This window comes from Camelus ferus, chromosome 33 (genome assembly GCF_009834535.1).
Source record: "Camelus ferus isolate YT-003-E chromosome 33, BCGSAC_Cfer_1.0, whole genome shotgun sequence".
NCBI lineage: Eukaryota > Metazoa > Chordata > Mammalia > Artiodactyla > Camelidae > Camelus > Camelus ferus.
Genome location: NC_045728.1, coordinates 12,986,700 through 13,007,258, shown reverse-complemented (window position 1 = coordinate 13,007,258; position 20,559 = coordinate 12,986,700). Strand labels below are relative to the sequence as shown.

General features: G+C 40.1%; 1 protein-coding gene across 4 annotated transcripts; it reads right to left on the bottom strand.

Moving 5' to 3' along the window:
• Positions 1-1,500: 1,500 nt before the first annotated feature.
• Positions 1,501-20,356, bottom strand: BUD13 (BUD13 homolog). Of its 4 annotated transcripts, XM_014551182.2 has the most exons (11): positions 20,162-20,356; positions 18,082-18,175; positions 14,702-14,786; positions 11,307-12,110; positions 9,691-9,804; positions 9,500-9,636; positions 7,839-7,944; positions 7,347-7,485; positions 6,845-7,029; positions 6,522-6,603; positions 1,501-3,536 (listed from the first exon to the last, which is right to left on the bottom strand). In XM_014551182.2, the coding sequence occupies exons 1-11, from the start codon at positions 20,302-20,304 to the stop codon at positions 3,443-3,445; spliced, it is 1,983 nt and encodes a 660-aa protein (XP_014406668.1). In that variant the 5' UTR covers positions 20,305-20,356; the 3' UTR covers positions 1,501-3,442. The 4 variants fall into 4 exon arrangements, with proteins under 4 accessions (XP_014406668.1, XP_014406669.1, XP_014406667.1 ...); XM_014551183.2 differs by having other exon boundaries at positions 9,500-9,717; XM_014551181.2 differs by having other exon boundaries at positions 9,500-9,804; positions 20,162-20,355.
• Positions 20,357-20,559: the final 203 nt, after the last annotated feature.

Genomic DNA, 20,559 nt, shown 5'->3' with positions numbered 1-20,559 from the left:
GGCACAAAGAACTGAGTGGATCACATGCCTGAGTTCAGGATACACTATCCCATTCATCCATGCAAGGCCCCTCTTTTGTTTCCCTTTCCCTCCTTCACTCCTCATTCTAGTCCCACTCTGTTCCCTCTCCCAGGCTCACCCGTTCTAGTGAATTTAAGGTGTATATTCTCCTTAGAAATACTTTCTGTGTTTCTGTTGCGTCCAGTGTTCAGTTTACTTAGCTAATATTTGCTGTACATTTCATTGTTCCTCATCTTTCTCACCGGGAGTCTATCGTGTCACTAAGCTTCTAACAGCTTGCCTCTGACTACTTTTTTATTATATTCCATTATATGCATATACCACATTTTACTTATCACTTCCTTTAGAGACAGGCATCTAAGTCACTTCCAGCTTCTTGTTACCCAAACTATATGTAGATAAACATCCTTATATGTAACTCCTTGTGGATCTGTGCAAGTTACTCTGAAGGATATAGCCAGGAGTGGAACTGCTTTGACGGAAGGTATGTACAAACTTAATGCATTAGTTATCTATTGCTGTGTAACAAATTACTTCAAAACTTAGCAGCTTAAAACAATATACCCACAGAATGAGAGGAAATATTTGCAAATCATGTATATCTATCTGATAAGAGACTTGTTAACAGAATATATACAGAATTTTACATAAAAGTGTGTATGTATGACAACTAACCCAGTTGAAAAATGGGCAAAGGTTTGAATATATCTTTCTCCAAAGAAGATAAAGATGTTCAACAACAGTAGGCATCAGGGAAATGCAAATCAAAACCAAAATGACACACCACTTTATACCACTAGGATAGCTGTAATGAAGAAGACAGATAGTAACATTGTATTAGCAAGAACTGGGACTCTCATACACTGCTTTATAAGTTTGGTAGTTCCTCAAAAAGTAAAACATGGTGTTACCATATGATTCAGCAATTCTTCTCCAAGAAAAACGAAAACACACATCCATACGATAATGTGTACTTGAATGTTCACAGCAACAATATTCACAATAGCCAAAAGGTGGAAACAACTCAAACTTCTACCAACAGATGGATAAATAAAATGTGGTATATCCATACAAGGAAATATTATTCAGCCATAAAAAGGAGTGGAGTACTAATACAAACTGTAACACAGATGAACCTTGAAAACATTATGCTAAGTGAAAAGAGCTAGATACAAAAGGCCACATATTGCATGGTAGTCCCATTCACATATTATATGAAATGTCTAGAATAGGCAAATCTATAGTGACAGATTAGTGGTTGCCTAGGGCTGGGGGAGTTAGGGATGAGAGAAGAGTGACTGCTAATGGATACAAAGTTTTCTGTATCCAAAACGTTTTAAAATTCATTGTGAGGAAGGTTGCACAACTCTGCAATATGCTAAAAACCACTGAATTACACACATTAAATGGGTAAACAGTGTAGTATGTGAATTGCATCTCAAGCTATTAAAAAATACACAAAAAATTTTAATAAATAAATATTTTAAAAAAGAAAAAAGTTTAAAAAAGAAAAAATAATAAATGATTATCTCCATTTCTTTGGTTCAAGAATTTGGAGCTGGGTGATTCTGGCTCAGGATCTCATGAGGTTGTGACCACATTGCTGATAATGGTTGCATACACATCTAAAGGTGTGAATGGAGCTAAAGGATCCACTTCCAAGGTGGCTCACTTACATGGCTGGGAAACTGCTGTGTCTGCTGGTGAGAGGCCTCCCTTCCTCTCCACGAGGACCGCTTGAATGTCCTCATGACACAGTAGCTGGCTTCTTCCAGAGCAAGTGACCCAACAGAGTACAAGGCAGATGCTTCAGTGTCTTCTATGACCCAGCCTCAGAAGTCCCACCTTTCCAGCACATCCTTTCGGTTACATAGGTCAGCCCTATTCACTGTAGGGGGGGACTACCCAAGGGCTTAAGCACCAGGAGTCAGGGCTCTCTGGTGGCCATCTTAGAGGCTGCCTATCAACACCTGATGATTAGGAAGATGATGATAAAAACAGCTAACAATTTTGTGACACGTATTATGTGCCAGGCACTGTTCTAAGCTCACAATAAACTGATGAGGTGGCTAATATTACATCCATTCAAAGATGAAGAAACTAAAACACAGAAGTGGCTTATCAAGGTCACACACTAAGATATACCTTAGATTCAAACTCAGACAGTATAGCTCCAGAGTAATTTTCTTGAAAAATTCTGCAATACTGTATCCCAGATATTACTTATTTTCAGTTAAGTGTTGCCCATTTGTTCTCCAAAACGGATGCACCAGCTCAAAACTCCCCATGAGTTTTCATTTCCTATGAGAATTCACTCTCTTGCTTATTTTTGCTAAATTAATACACAAAGTAGAAACTCATTAATGCTTTGATTTCTATTTCTCTAATTACTAGTGGTAATATACTTATTAGCCATTCTGGTTTTCTCTTTAGGCTTTACATATTCATATTCTTTGCCTATTTTTATTCTGTGTTTTGTTTTCCTTTCCAACTTACAGTAGTTCCTTCCATATTTGATCTGTTGTAAGCACAATCCTTTGTCAGTTCTAGACGTTGCAAATATTTTCTCCTAATCTATACCCATCTTTAGCTTTGACTATAGGGTGTTTGCTGACTAGAAATCTTTTAATTATGAAGTAGACAAAGCTATTAAATCTTATGGATTGTGCTTTGGAGATCTTATTTAACAAATCTATCCTCACTCCAAGGTCACAAAGACATTCTCCATTTGTTCCTACTGGCTTTAGCATATTACCTTTCATTTATGTCTTTAATCACTTTGGGATTTGTCTTTGCTTTATATGGTCTAGGGTAGGGATTCAACTTTGTTTCTGTCCATATAATACTCTAATTTTCTAAGCACCATTATCCATCTCTTCCTAACCTGTGATACTACCTCTATCATACACCAAGTCTCCAAATAGCCATCTATTCCTAAGTCTAGTTTAGCAATAATTCTTATTTTCTAAGAGGAAGGATCTATCACTGGTAAAGTTTTTACTCATACTGCTTCCTAGATTAATGACAAATCCAACCATCACCCTCCAAGATCCCTGGGGGTTCAATATTAGCTTGTATTCTTCTCAAAAATAGAATATCCAATTAAGAAAATTATTTTAAAAAAATAAATGTATGTTTATTAAAAAAGAAATACCCTAACCAAGAACAAACCCTGGGACACTGAGAAATCAATGCTTCCTCTGAAAGCCAGCAACAGGCAGTGTCAGCACACCTGAGAAGTACAGGTGCCTCAGTCCAAACATCACATCTCAAATATCCTTCTGTGGTCACAACTGGCATTCAGCAAGTCACTGGTCTGTGCGGGCCCTGATTATTAGCACAGAGGACTGTTACAGCTGGATGTCTGGCTGCTCTGCGTCCACTAAAACAACCCACAGCCACCCCCATAGCCTCAGAAAAGTTACATATCCTCAACACTCCACTTGTAGGCAAGTTCCTCCACCGCCTTCTTGCTGGCAAGCCTGGCAAAGCGCTTCTGTTCAAATCCATTGGATCTGCAATCAAGAGATACTAATCAGCCAGAATCCTGAACTGAACATTTATTTTTGAAAAAAGAGTTCACAGTCTAATGAGAAAACAGGAAAGTAATGCAGTCTTGTGAAAATATTTAAGAAAAGCAACAGAATCAAAAAGACAAAATCCATAATCACCCTCTTATCAGTCCTTGTTCAGATCATTCTCCCACTCCTTGGCAGCTGTTTCAAACATTTACCACTCTCTAAAAGCTCAACTCACTCTCAACTCATGTCTACATCTTACATGAGTCATTACACAAACATTTAGTGAATTCTTAATATACGCTAGGCACTGAGTCATGAAAACGAATATGACATAGCACCTGACCTGATGAACTCACAGATCAGTGGAGGAGACTGACATCTAAACAAATAATTAAAACAAAAAGCATAAATTAGGATAGAAATACGCACTGGGTATCATGGAAGCAGAATGGGGATCTTACTCAACTTGGGAAGGGGATGAACAAGAATGGTCAGGAAAGGCTTCATAGAGGGGACTCCTACACTGAGTCGGAAAAGACAGAGTTAACGAGAGGGCCAGAAGGATCAGGAGGGCGCTTCAGGAGACAGCACAGCACAAGCAACAAGAGCAAAGGCACAAGAATAAAGACAGCCTGGTACATGCAGGGAACCAAAGGCAAACTGGTATGGCTGGAGCCTAAAGTATGAAAAGGGGGCAGCATGAACAAAGTTAGGAAGGTAGCAGAGGCCAAATCATAATGAGCTCCGCGGGCCATGGTAAAAAGCTTAGATTTCATCTATTAGGAATAAATTTAAAGCAGGAACATAAACCGCATTTCAAAGAGGTCACTCTGGAGGAGACTGGAGGCAGGAAAGTTACTGCATTGTCCAAGCAACAGATGATGAAAGCGATGATAAAAAAGAGGGACAGAGAGAAAACACAGAAGGACGTAACACAGCGGTTGATAAGGTATGTAAGAGCAGAGGGGGAGGAGGCAAGCTTGACTCACAGGTTAACAATTTCAGCGACCAGATGAATGAGGCTGCCACTAACCAGGACAGAACACAAAAGTAGGAGCAGCTTTAGAGTAGGGGAAGCTGATGAGTTCAGCATTGAACACATTGCACTTAAGGTGCCACAAGCACATACCGATAGAGAAATCCAATGTGTAGCTAAATACTCCAGGCTGGAGTCTATAGATTCGGGAATCATGTACATATAGCTGGTAACTGAAGGTGTACTAGACAAGATTCGGCCAGAGAGAGCACGTGGACTGAGAACAGCTAAGGGTTACAGATGGAGCCCTGAGAAACACTGAAGGAGGACAAAGAGTAAGAGAAGTTCAGAAAGGTGGCCAAGAATAAGAGAAAATAACCAGAAGTAGGGTGTCACGGAAGACAATACAGGGGTGAACTTCAAGGAGTGGACCTCAATTCCCTTCTAATACCACGTATTCTATCTTCTTATATAAACTTCTTGAAAGAGCCTGTATTTACTGTCTATACCTTTTTCTTATTTTTAATTCACTCCTTAACACATTAGAACCTGGCTTGCATTTCACTATGCTACAGAGTCAGCTCTCTTTTAAGTCATTAACGCCAAATCCAGTGATTTCTCCCTCTCACCAAATCAGTCCCCAGGTCCTGCCACTTTATCATTTAACCAATTTTCCACTTTCTTCTCTCTCCATTCTTACCACCACTGCCATGGCTCAGACCTCCATCACCTTTAGCCTACTGCAACAACCTTGCATCTTGTCTCTCTACTTCCAAATCTGTGCCTTTCAAATCCTTCATATGACTGCTATCATGCTTCACTTATCTAAAATGTAGAGCTGCTGTTAATCCATCCACAAGAGAATTCAAAGTTTCCACAACGTATCATTCATAATGTTCAGTATACATTTAAAAATGGCCAGACATGTACAGAAAAACAGTAAAAGGTGATCACACTCAAGAATAAACTACGAATAGAAACCAACCCTGAGATAACTTAAATGCTGCAATTAGCAGACAGGACTTCAAAGCACCAATTATAAATACTCAAGGAAGAATAAAATGGCTCATAATGAATGAATGGGTGGGGAATCTCAACAGAGAAATATGTTAAGCGGAAACTTGAGAGCTGAAAAACACAATAAACTAGTTGAAACAAACATTCTGATGTCTACTATTAGCCCAGACACTGAGATTTGCAAAAATGTAAATCAATGCTACTCTTCTCACTTTTTTTTTGGTTTGGAAAATGTATTTTTCTTTAAAAATAGGGTAATTAAGCTAATGTAGTAGCTTTCTTAAAAAAAATATTAAATACTCTTTAAACATCTTAGTTTAATTTCTAATATGTAAGTATTAACAGATATAATCCAGATAAACAAAAGTTTTTGGGTCCTCAATAAGTTTTAAGAGTGTAAAAGGGTCTTGAGATCACAAAGTTTGAGAGTGACCGTGCTAGATGCTAGAACAACGTCCTTTAGCAGCAAGAGACAGGATCTAACGTGACTTTGCATAGCAGCACATATAGTTCACCCATGACAACAGGCAGGAAGCTAGTGTATATGGGTACAGATGCAGGTAGGTGAACAGATAAGGTGGTAGGCGTCAGGGAGACATTACAATAACTCACTCCTAAGGCAGTGGAGAAAAGGTTCAAGGGCTACATTTAAAGATACAACACAGAGAAGGCTAGAGACTAGCACCCCTCACTCATCCCCTCTAAACCTTTAGACATGACCAATGTCAAAAACAAAGGGTCTCTTATCTGGCCACCTGAGCTGCTTGTCCAGAGCTTTAAAAAGCTTCAAAAAGGGATAAAAGGAAGAAGTGGCATGTTCTATGCATGGGAAATGGAACTGAAAAACAGAAGCAAGCAAACTGCATATTATTAACCTTGTGATTGGAGTAGAGAATGAGGCAGAGTGTAGAATAATTGGACAACAGTTAGGGAAGGTTAGGGTTAGATGGGAGAGAAAACAAACTGTAGCAAACACTCGGGCTCACCTGTCCACTCCATCCCAGCGATATCCAGGCCAGATATTGAATCTGTTGGGAGGAGGTGCTGGGCCACTGTAGCGAGGTCTCACTAATGACAGGGGAGAGGAGAGAAAAGTTAGTTCCCTATATAATTCAATTCAGAGCTGGATGGCAGGGGGAAACATTATTTAATACAGAAATTTCTATTGAGTTAAACCTAAATTCCCAAATACAAGGACTCTGAAATTGTACAGGGAAGCCTTCCTTGCACGTAGCTATGTATCATAACCTAATGGTTCTCCCTCTTCACGTAAGTCACCTCTATCTCTGATGATCCCCAGAAGGTTCACCTTTCTTATTCTTGTTCTCCTTGGCCTTACTCTTCTTGATAAGGTTGGCCATGGGGTCCCCCTCTCTTTCTTGCTCTCTCAGCATCCGATCCAGATCTTCATCATCGATGTAGCGGGCCAAAGGCTTCTGCATTTCCTTCATTGCATCCTCCACATTTTGTTGCTGCTGCCGGCTCTGGGCAAGCCTGGACAAAAAGAACCAGGAGTGTCTGCTATGCTATTTAACGTTTCCACTCTTAGGCTGAGATGGACTGGCCTGCTACACTTGGAGAACCTCCTCCTTCCAGCAGCCTAGGCCAAATACTGAAAAGTGTAAAATTCCTAGAATACTAACTGGGAGTGTGGAATATGTCAGGACCTTAGAAAGAGACTGAGCACACTGAAGTTCCCATACCTGAAAACAGCTCTGAAGGCAGAACAATGAACTAACTGGTCAAAAGAATATAGAAATGACTGCCTCCAGTCACTGCCGTCTTGCTTTCCCTTTCCGTGGTTCTCTTACCCTTTTCCCCACTGAGCATACAGCTCATCTCTCTCCGAATCCTTCTCTGCTTTTCTCCTCTGCTCTAAACGTTCCAGTTTCAAATTCCTTTTCCGACCAGACTTATCTCGAAATACAGTTTCAGCATATTGGAATTCAGCTGCAAAGGAAAATCATATTTTTAAAGATAAACACCAGTTATCAAAATCAGAAATTAGTATATTCTAACAGCTGAAATCAACCACCTGGGATTCTGATGCTGGATAAGAACTTTCACAGCCAGACTACATGTAGTTCCTACCAATATCTAAGTGTATATTGGTGATGAGCCTAAAAACATTTTTCAAGAAGGAAAAGAACCACTTGGGCCCAATGAGAAGTTAAAATAATGCATAAAACCAGAAATGAAATTTGATAGCAATTAAAAGTTTTAAATATCAGGTAGAATAAGCTACGTTAAAAAAATAAAAGCTACATGAGTCTTGACTGGCCTCTGCACTGTCACATTTTTACCTTCAAATGCCACGGTTTCTTGGTCCCGTCTCTCAAGCTCCTGCTGCTCTCGCTGTATGTCAGTTAACACCAACCCAGTTCTAGCCCCAGAGTACATGTGCGCAGCCTATGCAATGGAAAAGGGAGCATCCAGCGTTAACGAGACGACGCAGCAGCAGGCTCCACGGGTGTAGGTACACAGTTATGTACACTTCTGTCTGGTGATCGGCAATAACCAAACCAAAAACTCTAGCTTTATGTTCTCACTTTCAACAAGATTCACAAAATAGAAAAGAAGAAATAAAGCTGAATTTCATGGAAAATTAATAGTACTGTCAAGTTTAAGAGTAAACAGAAACACAGACCAACAGGATACTGAAGGGAAGGCTAAGAATCTGTGCTTCTGACTTTTCAGCATGTTCACCGCACACACAAAGACTCACTCTCAGGTCACCTGATCAGAAACCGTACCAAGCTCTTAAGTCCTCCAGTAGAGACCAACACTGGTAAAAATTCCATTTAAATCACAAGGTCAAGCCAATCTAAGATCGTTAGATCTTGGATATATTTCAGAATAATGACAAGATATGACCAAATCAAAACATTTTTACTAAAGTCCACTCTATAGAAAGATAACAAACCAACCCACAATTGATGCATACAATTAAATGCTTAAGTAACGTGCTAAATTTGATTAATATTAAATTGTCCACAGAGTAAACAGACACATAAAACGTCAGGGGGTCCAGTCAAAACACAGACCTCACTCTGTTCCCCGGAAGAAAACTGCCCTTCCCGGGTTAGGGGCGGGCTGGTCTACCCTTTACAAGGCCTACGTGGGCTTTGGGGAGACTCACCTGAAAAGTCTGTGTTGGAGGAAAAGTGCACACCTCAGGCTCTACCGTTTTGTCTCCTAACTCACTGGAATAATTCCTTTACTAGTACTGATGTCCTGTACAACACAATTACTCAGGATTCATGAGGACTTTTTTTTGCTAATTCAGGCTTCATCATAGATTTAAAATAATACAAAATACTGACTTCTCAGATGATACGATTTCTAAAAGTAGTTTTATATTTTAAGTGCCTCTCTTTAAGCTCTGGATATAGAGACCTACAGTCCAATTTATGACAGTAAATTGCTTACACTAAACACTTACTTTGTCCCAGGCACTGTGCTAAGAGTTTCACTTACACTAACTCATTTAATTCTCACAAGAACCTTATAAAGTATGTACTACTAATGTGCACATTTTAAAGATGAAGAAGCTGAGATTAGAGACAGTATGTATTTTCCTCGTATCTCACAGATAGTACACAGAAGAAGTCGGATTCAAATACGTGACAGGTTTGACACAAGGTTTGTGCTCCTAACTCCACTCTGTAAACTACAGTTCTCAGTTTATTCATAAGAAAACAGAAGTTTCTGTGGACTTATTAAAATGAGATTTGTGAAACTAAGAGGATATAAAGGCAGAAGCTATTTAGGAAATCTGGTATTTGCAAGTTCATCTGGGCTGGGCTACATGCAGTCCTTCCTGCCTTTAGAGAGAAGAAAAGAGGTCCTCTGAGCTAGGTTTACTGTACCACTAAGAGATACCTCTTCCTCCTCTGGGACCTCTGAGAAAAGCTAGAAGACAAGAATTACTCTAAAAAAAGATATGGCTCCTGAAAATTTCTACCTTCTTTCCCAGAGGCTGACTCCTTCGAGGTGGAGACAGATCGGAATCAGAAGATTTGGCCCTCTGTTTCCTCCTCGGTGGAGAGAGGTCAGAATCAGAGCTCCGGTGCCTAGGTCTGTTCCGTGGAGGTGACAGATCTGAATCAGAATCCCGGTGCCCTGAACTTTGTTTCTGCCGTGGAGGAGAAAGATCTGAATCAGAGGCTTTCCGACTGTCACCTGGGTAGGAAGAAGAGTCCAATTTGTGACTCTGAGATCTTCTGGGTGAAGAACTTGTATGAAATTTCCTATGGCTGGGGGAAGAGCCTAGAAATTGAAGAATAACATCTTTAGTCCCCTTGGCAGAATCTAAAACAAGAATTTACCAGGCTAACCTTCAATATTCATTGAGTCCTCTCATGAGGAACCATCATCAACCTAAATGCAAGTACAAATGCCTGGGGAGAAGATCAAAGTCAGAGACAACTTTTAAAACCCACAGGCAGGATGTGGAGTTCTACTCCCGAGTTACTAGTGACTGTGACTGCTATGTGAGATCTCAGCATACTCATCTGTGCCATATTTACCCACACACAGAAGGGGCAAACAAACTGCACTCAGATCTCAGTGCTGTGGTAAATGTTAAGACTACCTAGAATATACTGTGTCCTCAGACTAAAAGATAACAATGTATTTGAACTTAAAAATTAAAACGGTACCTAGAACAAAAGGTAGAATAAACAAACTTACAGTTACCAGAAAAGGGGGGGGAAGAGAATGGGTGGGAAAGGATAAATTGGAAGTTCGAGATTTGCAGATACTAACTACTGTATATAAAATAGATAAACAACAAGTTTCTACTGTATAGCACAGGGAACTATAATCAATACCTTTTAGTAACCTATAATGAAAAAGAATATGAAAAGGAATATATGTATGTACATTTATGACTGAAACATGCTGTACACCAGAAATAGATACATTGTAAACTGACTGTACTTCAATTAAAAAAAAAAAGATAAACAAATTTCACCTCACAGGCTTGAGTTGCAGACATAAGCATCAAAAAACACCTCCCCAAAAGCAATCTGAAATAGTCTTAAAATAGTCTCAAAAATATAGAACCCTCTGACCCAGTAAATCAATTTCTACTTAGTTTCCTAGGAAGCATAACTAGAAGTTACTTCAGTTTCTAGGAAATCTATCTAGAAGTAGGTAAAAATCCCGAATAGGGCAACAGTTTATGTATAAAGATGTTCGTTACAAAATCAAAAACTTAGAAATAACCTAAAATATGCAATATTAGGGAAATGGTTAAGTAATTCTATGTAACAGAACACCAACAAAAACTATATTAACAGAGATGTTTTATGACATGAGCGAGTGAAAACACCAGGCGAGACCATACATGCAATATGCATTTACTGCACAGACAAGTCTCAACTACAGCCAAAATAAATTTTTAAAAAAGGCTAAAAGAACACTGGTTACAACACCAGCAGTGACTGTCTCAGAATAACAGAATTTTGTATGACCTTTTTCTATTTCTTTACATATTTCTATACATTCTAAAGTTTCTGCAGCAGACGCGCAGTACTTTTATACAGGGTGGAAAGAATAAACAAAAGGATACATAAAGATATCCTCCCTGCTACTAGGAATTTTTAACTCTCCTCAGCCCAATCTCTCACCATTTCCCTACAGTTTTTAAACTTCTCCAAAACCCCATTCTCATTTCTAAAGACCACAAATATCTAATAGAGCAACTAAGAAGTCCAAAAGAAAGCACCTAGGGAGTAAGTCCCTCTTACGGGCAATCAAACGCTCACCTTTAGAATCATGCTGCTTACTTCCAGACTGGGACCTTGCTTGCTTTTTTCGTGGAGGAGAGAGGTCCGAGTCATAGTCATATTTGCTGTTCTTTGGGAGTGAGGGATGAGAGGGTCCTGGCCCTTTCCAATGTGGAGAAGTTTTGCTAGAGGCTCTTTCTGGGGCTTTGCTGCTTTGGGTTCTGGGCAGTGAAGGAGGAACATTAGAAGCCAAATCAGGGGAATCATGACGGGCCCTCCTGAGCTGTGATGTGTCCACAGAGTCAAGAGTCCTTCTAGGTTGAACTGTGTCAGGGAAGCTGTTACAGGCCCTCTTTGGGGGAGAGCTATCTGAGGAACTATGGTGGGTTCTCCTAGGAGGAGATGGATCTGGTGTGTCATGACGGGCCCTCCTAGGAGATACACCTGAAGAATGACGATGAGGCTTCCTGAGGGGAGAAGGATCCAGTGAATCATGACGGGCCCTCCTCAGGGGAGATGGTTCTGAGTCATGATGGGGCCTCCTGGGGGGAGACAGATCTGGGGAATCATGACGAACCCTTCTAGGAGGAGAAGGAGCTGGGGAGTCGTGACAGACTCTCCTTGGAGGAGATGAATCCGGGGTGTCGTGACGGACCCTCCTTGGAGGACACGAATCTGGGGTGTCATGACAGATCCTCCTTGGAGGAGATGGATCCGGGGTGTCATGACGGACCTTCCTTGGAGGAGATGGATCCGGGGTGTCATGGCGGACCCTCCTTGGAGGAGACGGATCTGGGCTGTCATGATGGAAATGTCTGTATGAAGGTAAATCTTCATTGTGGCCTAAACACAAATAACAAAGAGTCAGATTCCCACAAATGCTCTGTTCACCCCCAGGAATCAAAGTTTCAAAAGATGTCCCAGCAGCACACATCTCAAAACTACTCAGAAAGCCCAAACGGTCTGTACAACTCTTTTACTTAGGGGTAGTAAGCCAGCACTCAACAATACCTTGAGAATAATCTCTCCTATTTGCCTAACAAGTCGTAAATCTGCAAAGCATTCTAAATATATTTTCCATATTAAACACACTGTAAGGTAAGCAGGGCATATATCCTTATTTTACAGACATAAAAACAGACACTCTAAGAAGCTGAGTGATACCTTACCTAGGGTCACACCTACTAAGATGAAGCGACAGGCTAGAACCCCAGTCTTCTAACCCCCAATCCAGTGCTCTTCCCAAAACCTCATTTGTGCAGAGCTCCTCAGCAGAGGTACCTACTGATACTGAGCATAGATAATTCATAGTTTACACTCACTCTTGTTTCAAAAGGCAAAATGACTGAATCTGTGCCACATCAAAATGAAATACTGTTAACTATTTAATCCATGCCATCGTGCTCCTTATTAGGGACAGAGAGAGCACGAGAAAGAAAGAAGGGTCAGCATTTACTGATCACCTATTGCATGCCCATGTTGTATATAGATTACCTCATCTAATTCTCACAAGCAGCCTAGGAGATAAATAGTTATACTCATTTTATAGATGAGAAGTTGATACTCAGAAAGATAAAGTAAATTGCCAAAATCATACTGCTAATAAGTGGCGGAATGAATATCCAAATCCAGATCTGACTCCAGAGTCCATATGATAATCTTCACAAAGGAAAGAGTTTGAGACTTTCAATGTTCAAAGGCACAGCAGAATGAAATGTTTATAGCAAATAAGGTCATTTCCAAAACCCAGTCTCTCCTCTCCCTCTAGTTCTTATCACTGAGCTCCAAAAACAAATAAAACACAAATACAAAAAAAAGCTGAGCAGGCCCCAATGAACACCTGTTAAACGGATGAATTAAACCAAGTGAACTCTTTTACTTTGGGGAACAGGCCTATCTGATTGGAATCCATCCAGAGAGAAATGCTGACATCTGTGGAATACCTGATGATTAATCTATAAGGTTGATAAATTCCATGATATTTACAAAAAGGAAATAAGGGTCAGAGATCAGTGAGGATATTTCCAGTAACAAATGGGGATGGGCCAGTAACAGTGAAGCAAATGGAAAAAGAACTATTCGTGTGTGTGTGTGTGTGTGTGTGTGTGTGTGCGTCTGTACCACTTCATAGGCCTACAGATAAGAAGTTCAGAAGATCCTCTCTGAAAAAAGGATTATGAAAAACACTGGAAACACAACTACAGGATACGCCTAAAAGTAACAGATTAAGAGTGAACAGGATTCTGATAAAAGAATAGTGATAAAGTTTTCATTCATAAAACATAATAATAATGTACTAAAAATTAACTGAGGCCATAGTGATTATTAACCTATAGCCAACTGTCACTTTTGTTATGCATTTTTCTCTAAACAGAATTGTAGGATAATTAAACTAAAGGCACAAAATATAACACAGAGAGAACAAATCCTGTTTAGAAGTAAAGTCTTATACCCTCCATGTATGAAAAACAAACATGTATCAAGGGTAAATTGGAGTTAAACAACTATCAAGAAACAAGATCTGTGTTTATGGAGGAATGAACAGAGCAAGTGAAAACCAGCTCCCTTCCACTGGCCACACAGAGCCCAGATGACTGCTGGGACCAGGGCTGTGACTCAGTGGGACTAAGTCTGTGTCTTAGTAAGCAGACCTACCCACTAAGTTTTTGGAAAAGGGGAAATGACTGCTAAGTCCCCAGTGATGATTTAGCAAAGAGCAGTAGGCTACAAGAATTAAACATCTATTCGCAATTCAAGAAATATTTATTAACAGCCTCTCCTGGTACTGGGCAGTGGGAATACTAAGGTAAATAAGACCAGGCCTCATTTCTGCCCAGACATAACAAATGCCTTCTGTCTAATTTTCAAGAATTCAAAAAATGTTCTAAATAGGGAGTTAAATTATTGGCCTAGGGAGAGGATGTAGAGTGGGCAAGTGGAGGATAATGCACTGTAAAATACCAAAATTCAAGGGAAGAGCAATGAAAGATTTACCAATATAAAGAAAAAGGACAGAAAACATTGGTCCTTAGCACATACATGAACTACTTCATGCTGGGAGAGGAGAGAGCTTGCTGAAGTCTCCAAACTCTGTTCCTCAGATTCTTGAAAATACCTGCAAACTCCTGCCTGTATACTAAGTGCACTCCTATTCTGGCCAGAGAGGAGCGGGTGCTCAAAGTCCCCCAAAGGAGTCACTTCCTAACCTCAGAAACCCTAATACCAATACATAAGTGAAAGAGGAATACTTGGTTTCTCAGTTTCCAAGTCTTACTACCTTGCAAGAAGTTCTGAATTCTTTTTCACTTATATTCTTCAGGATCAATGACATAAGAAAACAAACTATGTATTCCTTTAAGAAGAAAAGTGTAGAACAGAGAAAAAGGCTTCCTCTATAAATGGGAAAATCAGATTTATCTATTGTTGGAACTCACCTCCCAGAAGCTTCCATTTGGCACTTGAACGAAAGACTTCCATCTGCTTTACCTCTTCTGGCCTCTCATCCACAAACTCAGCCACCTGTGGAGGGAGAGCAGTATGTTGAGGAAACCCACAGGATCCAGCCAAGGGGCACTGATGTCTCAGGGACCTGAAGCTATGACCATTCCCATTCCTAAAAATACATGACACACACAGACCCAAAATGACCATGAAGAAACACATAGTGGTCCTCAGTTACGTTTGCTCCATGAACATATGACTGTCACTGGATGGTTTAATTATAGATCTTTCTCTGACTAATCAATTTCCCTCCAAGGTTAATTACTTTCATTACAAACCTTTTTTATTAACCTACTAGGTATACAACTGCCACTTGTAAGTTAAAAACTAAATTCTTTTCCCTTTCTTAGTTTACATTCAGAGTGAAAACACAGGCAGGCTCTGTGTCATACCTTCATTCATCAAGGCTTCGGGCTCTTTGTGAAAGCTTTCTTATTGTAAGCAGTCATAATGATAGGTTCTCTTGAATCCAACCAAAAGAATTCGTTAAGATGTACACAGAATCAGAGATGCTTTAAGGGATAAAACTATACTTTGTATCATCCAAATTCCCGAACAAATCTGGAATGTTCTCTATAGAATCCTTGATAAATGATCATTCACCGAGTCCCTCCCTGACAGGGAAACATTTCACTGGCAGGGAACTAGTTATATTACAAGGCAGACCACTAAATTTTGGGGCTAGAAAGTTCTTCGTTTTTTGGACTCGTATCTACTTTCATGTAACTTCGTCCCATCAACCCTAGTTTCTGACCTCTGAAGCAACAGATCCCCTTTCCACATGACAGCCCTTCAAAGATAGCTGGCTTAATAAATTCTAGATATAGAGGAGCAACTATGTGCAAGGCACTGTGTTTTGTGCTTCTCTTATTCAATCGACACAAAAACCCCACAAAGAAAGGCTCCACATTACTAAAGAGCTCAGAGAAGTGAAGTAACTTTTTCTCAGTGTTAAACGATAGCAAGTGGCAGAACTGTATTTCTAACCCAGGTCATAATTCCCCTCTACTTCTTCTCTTCCCCCAAGATCCTATCATCATTCTTCACATAATCTAGTTTTGAGGTCTCTCACTGGGCATTAAAAACACAAGCTTAAAGCAAGATGAATAGAGATCTAAATCCCAGCTTTGTTACTTAATATTTTGTATTTGTAATATACTTTGTGTAACCTTTGGCAAAATATTCTAAGCCTCAATTTCCTCATTTGCAAAAGTACGATCAAAGGATTGCTATGAGGATTCAATGAGATAATTCATGTAAGCTCAGCAGAGCTCAGTACATGGTAAATTATACCTATTACTCTTGCGCTCCCACTGCTACTGTGGTTGTCCTAATTATTTTACCATTACTAATGGTGGTGCTGATCTTGCAGTAACGAAAGTGAATTTAATAATCAAGATCTGTTTTAACCAGCATAGAGACCAGTGAGGCTAAAGCTTCCCTTGTTTCCGTTCTAGGACAATGATAAGAGCAAAAGGCAACACTATAAAGGAGAATTAATAGAGTTGACTATATAAAAATTAAGACACTAAAATATCAAAAACTATTATAAATGAAAAAGCAAATGATAAAATATACTTACGACATGTAAAAGAGATATTATTGTTACACAAATAGCAAATAAATCAAGGGAAAAAATTAAAATTCCAATTTTCTAAAAAATGGACAAATACAAGAAATTCATAAAACACAAATGTCCAATGAACAAATAAAAAATTATTCATTTCACTATTTTTCAAAGACACAGGATACCACTGGTTCACCTGCCAAATTGGCATAAGTTTGCTGTTGTTTTTATTAATGCTAATAATGCTCCAGTATTGATGAAGAAATGGGGAAACTGGCGTTCGCATATACCTCTAGTGGGAGTGTAAACTAGTACCGCCTTTTGGAAAGCAATGTGGGAAAGAGCTCAAAAGGGATCATTCTCTCCAACCTACTAATTTCACTTCATGAGAATAAAGAAATAAACAGACTCCTACAACGATTTAGGTCTAAGATGCTAATTAGAGCCGGAAACAACTCGTATGTCTAATAACAGGACAGGTTAAATTAATATGTACATTGAACTACTATGCAACCATTAAAAGTCACATTCTCAAAGAATATTTTAAAGTCTTATTGAAGTATTGCTAACATATTATTAAATGAAAAAGCAGGCTCCATAATCATATGTACAGTATGATCTGAATTATATTTTAAAAAGTAAATAAAATATAATGAGTTAATAAATAAAATCTATGAGTTAAAGACGGATGCATCCAAATGCTAGCAGTTGTTATCTCTGGATAGTCACATTATAAGTAAGTGATCATTATATTCTTTTTAAAACTTTCAACTTTCTTATAATTCCAAAACATTCTATAATAAATATGAATTGCTTTTATAAAAATAAAATATAACAACAAATACTGTAAATATTAATCAGGCTTCAGTAATTCATTCTGACTGAAATTATACTGGTTCCTTATGATCACTATTTCCCATCTAATTACTAACAAATCTTCTTTTAAGTGACCTATTATAGAAATGCTGGGGATTAACATTAAATATACTTATCTGGAACTCATCTTTACAACCTTTTAGTATAATACACCCTAACAACAGCTCTCTTTTTCATCACCTTGTTTCTCAGCAATTCTGAGCAAAGGTCCCATGACGATACCAACACTAACTCATTTGCTTATGCTGTTAACCCCCTGGCTCTTACTCATCCTTTGAAATTCAGTTCAGATATTTACATCCTTTGTGGAATTTCCCAATGGAATAAAAAGTGTGCTACCTTCCCTGTGCTCTAATAGCACTTGATGCATATGTAAACAACATCTCCTACATTTATCATATGGCTCAAATTATTTGAAACTCGGTCTTTCATTCTAGGGTATGACCTCTAAAGTATAGACACTGTGTTCTGTTAATTTACATATCTCCAGTACTCAGGGTATACAATTTTAAAGCTTAGCTGAATCAATGAACAAAGAGAGTGAATAAAAAGTTTCCTATGATTGAAATTGTGCATTGTTTCTGAAGTAGATTCCAACAAATTGAACCATGGCTAACTCTAATCATGGCTCTATCACTGACACTGAGGAGTCCTGCCTCTCTCTGTGATTAGTTCCCATATCTAAGCTGATGGATCCTCTAAAACAAAGACTGTACGGGCATCATCAAAGAAGATTATTTTAAAATAGTTCTTAGAAAATGTCACCTCTTCTCTGCCCTCAACTTTCCCCTTCATAAATCTACCCTGCATTGGGAGTCAAGATTGAGAAGCTTGGATTTCAAAGTCCTCACAGCCTCAAAAGATACATACCACAGGCAAATCCCCATCATCTTCCTCTTCCTCCTTTTCCAGTTTAGTGGTGGAGATAGAAGTCCAGCTCACATCATCATCCACAATCCGCATTCTAAATGTGAAAAGATAAAAGATCAAAAGAGAAGAATCACTCTTGGATAACAGCCTACAAACACTTAACCTATTGGTTTTAGGATAAAGCTCAAAATCCTACAAGATCCTGCATGGTCTAGTCTTTGCCCATGTGGCCAACTTCTCTGGTACCACTGCCTCCTCAGTTCACTACTCGCTGGTCATCTTTTGGTGCCTAGAATGAGCCAAATTTCTTTCAGATCAGTTTCACATACCCAGTTCCTTCCCTCTGCCTGACCTACCTTTCTCATTCTTTACTGGGAAACTCTTACTCATTCTTTAAAACCTAGCACATATATAACCTCCTTGAGCATGCATACCTAACTTGACTATTTGACCATTCCCCCTTATCCCTTCCAGCTAGGAACCCGTTACACATTCTTGGAATACTTTCATTTCATTTATTACAAAAGAAATAAATCAACAGGTTGTTAGTTTGTTTAAAGGCTGTAGTCCCATTAAACTATAAGCTCCATCGGAAGAGGGACAACGCCTCTCTCATTCACAGTGATATCCTCAACACCCTGCAGTAATTGGCATAGAAAAGTATTCAATACGTGTTTGTTACATGGTTAAACGATGGATGAGTCCAAATGATAACAATGACCACCGTGATGTAATTAGTTATTATTTGAAAAGCCAAAATCACTAATCACAAAAACCATTTAATATAAGTGATATCATTCAGTATTACTTTCACTTTAAAGATACAGAAACTGAGGCTTAAAGAGATGAAACATTTTGCGCAAAGCCACACAGCCCAAAAAATGGCACAGCTAGGATGCAAACTCTGATCAGTGTTGCTTCAAAACTCAAGCTAATTTCATTACATGGCACTGCCTCCAAAGGATCCACACAAGTCAGAGGGGCAGGAAGACAAAAGGCATGAATAACACAACCAAACCAGGAAAGGAACTGGATTAGTTCTTTGGAACTATTTGACTTTACTGGGTATATTAGTTTCCTAGGGCTGCCTAACAAAGCATCAAGAATCGGGTGGCTTAAAACAGCAGAGACGTATTCTCTCACAGCTCTGGAGGCTTCAAGTCTGAAATCAAGGTGTCCGCAAGGGAATGCTCACCAGAAAGGCTCTAGGGAAAGAGCTTTCCTTGACTCTTCCAACTTCTGGTAGCCCTGGCCATACCTTGGCTAGTGGTGGCATACATTCACTAGCGTTTCAGCCTACATCTTCACATGGTCGTTTTTCCTCTATGCCTGTTTCCGTGTCCAAATTTCCCTCATCTTAAAAGGACACCAGTCATACTGGATTTAGCACCCATCCAAACCCACTATGACTTTACCTTAATTACATCTGCAAAGACCCTATTTCCAAATGAGGTCACTTTCTGACGTTCTGAGGTCAACTGGAGAGGAAAGGGCACTATTCAACGCAGCACACTGGGCCACATAAGTTTTCTCGTTTGAAAAATGGGGAAAACAACAATATGTACTTCATGGTCGTGTTATGAAGCTTAAGTAAATTCACTTAAGTCTAAAGTACCTAGAACGGTGCCTGGTGCACGACAAGAACTGTGTAAATCTTATCGTTAGGAGGACAAGTAAGAGTAACAGGAAGTAAGCACAGGTCTCTGACTCAGGTCCAGAATCTTTGGGATTAGAGAACCCCACAGACAGGTTCTGGGCCCTAAATATCCAAGCCCAGAGCCTCTGAATTCGCTCCACCATTATTCTCAGAGCACAATATTCATTCTCTACGCCTTTGACGAAATGCTACAAAGGCGGGAAAAGAGTAGTGAAAGTTACCGCCTGGCCTGAACACATCGAAGATCCTGCCCAGGAGCGCGAGGAGCGGCCTGAGCGGGCTCCGGGCTCAGACAGTGTCTGGCGAGCAGTCAGAAGAGCGGGGCCGCGGGCGAGGAGCCCAGAAAGAGCCGGGCCGAGGGCGGAGCTGGGAAAGTGAGGGGCGGCGAACCGCGCGGACCCCGCGCCACCGGGGCCAACTCACCCCTTGCCGCCGGACCCGCCAGGCTTCGGCCGCTTTTTGCGACGCTTGCGGCCGGACTCAGGGCCCCCGTCGACGCCGGCATCTGCCCCAGACAAGTAACGCTTCAGATACTCGGCCTTGGAGAGCAGCGGAGCTGCCGCCATGGCAGCGGCGCGGGCGGGGAGACGGTTCGGCGCTGGGGACAAACTTCTTGAACGCGAAACAGACGGCGGCGACTCGGGGGGGCGGGGCCATGACCGGAAGTGGCTGTGTTTGGAACCGCCCAGGCTGACAGGTGAGAGCGTTTGCAGAAACACGCCTGCTTCCCGGGCCCAGTCTACATCCCTTAGATCGCACAACTGCGCTTCTTCTTTGTCCGTCCCTCTGCTCATTCAACAGACCACACAGCAAGCGCTGTT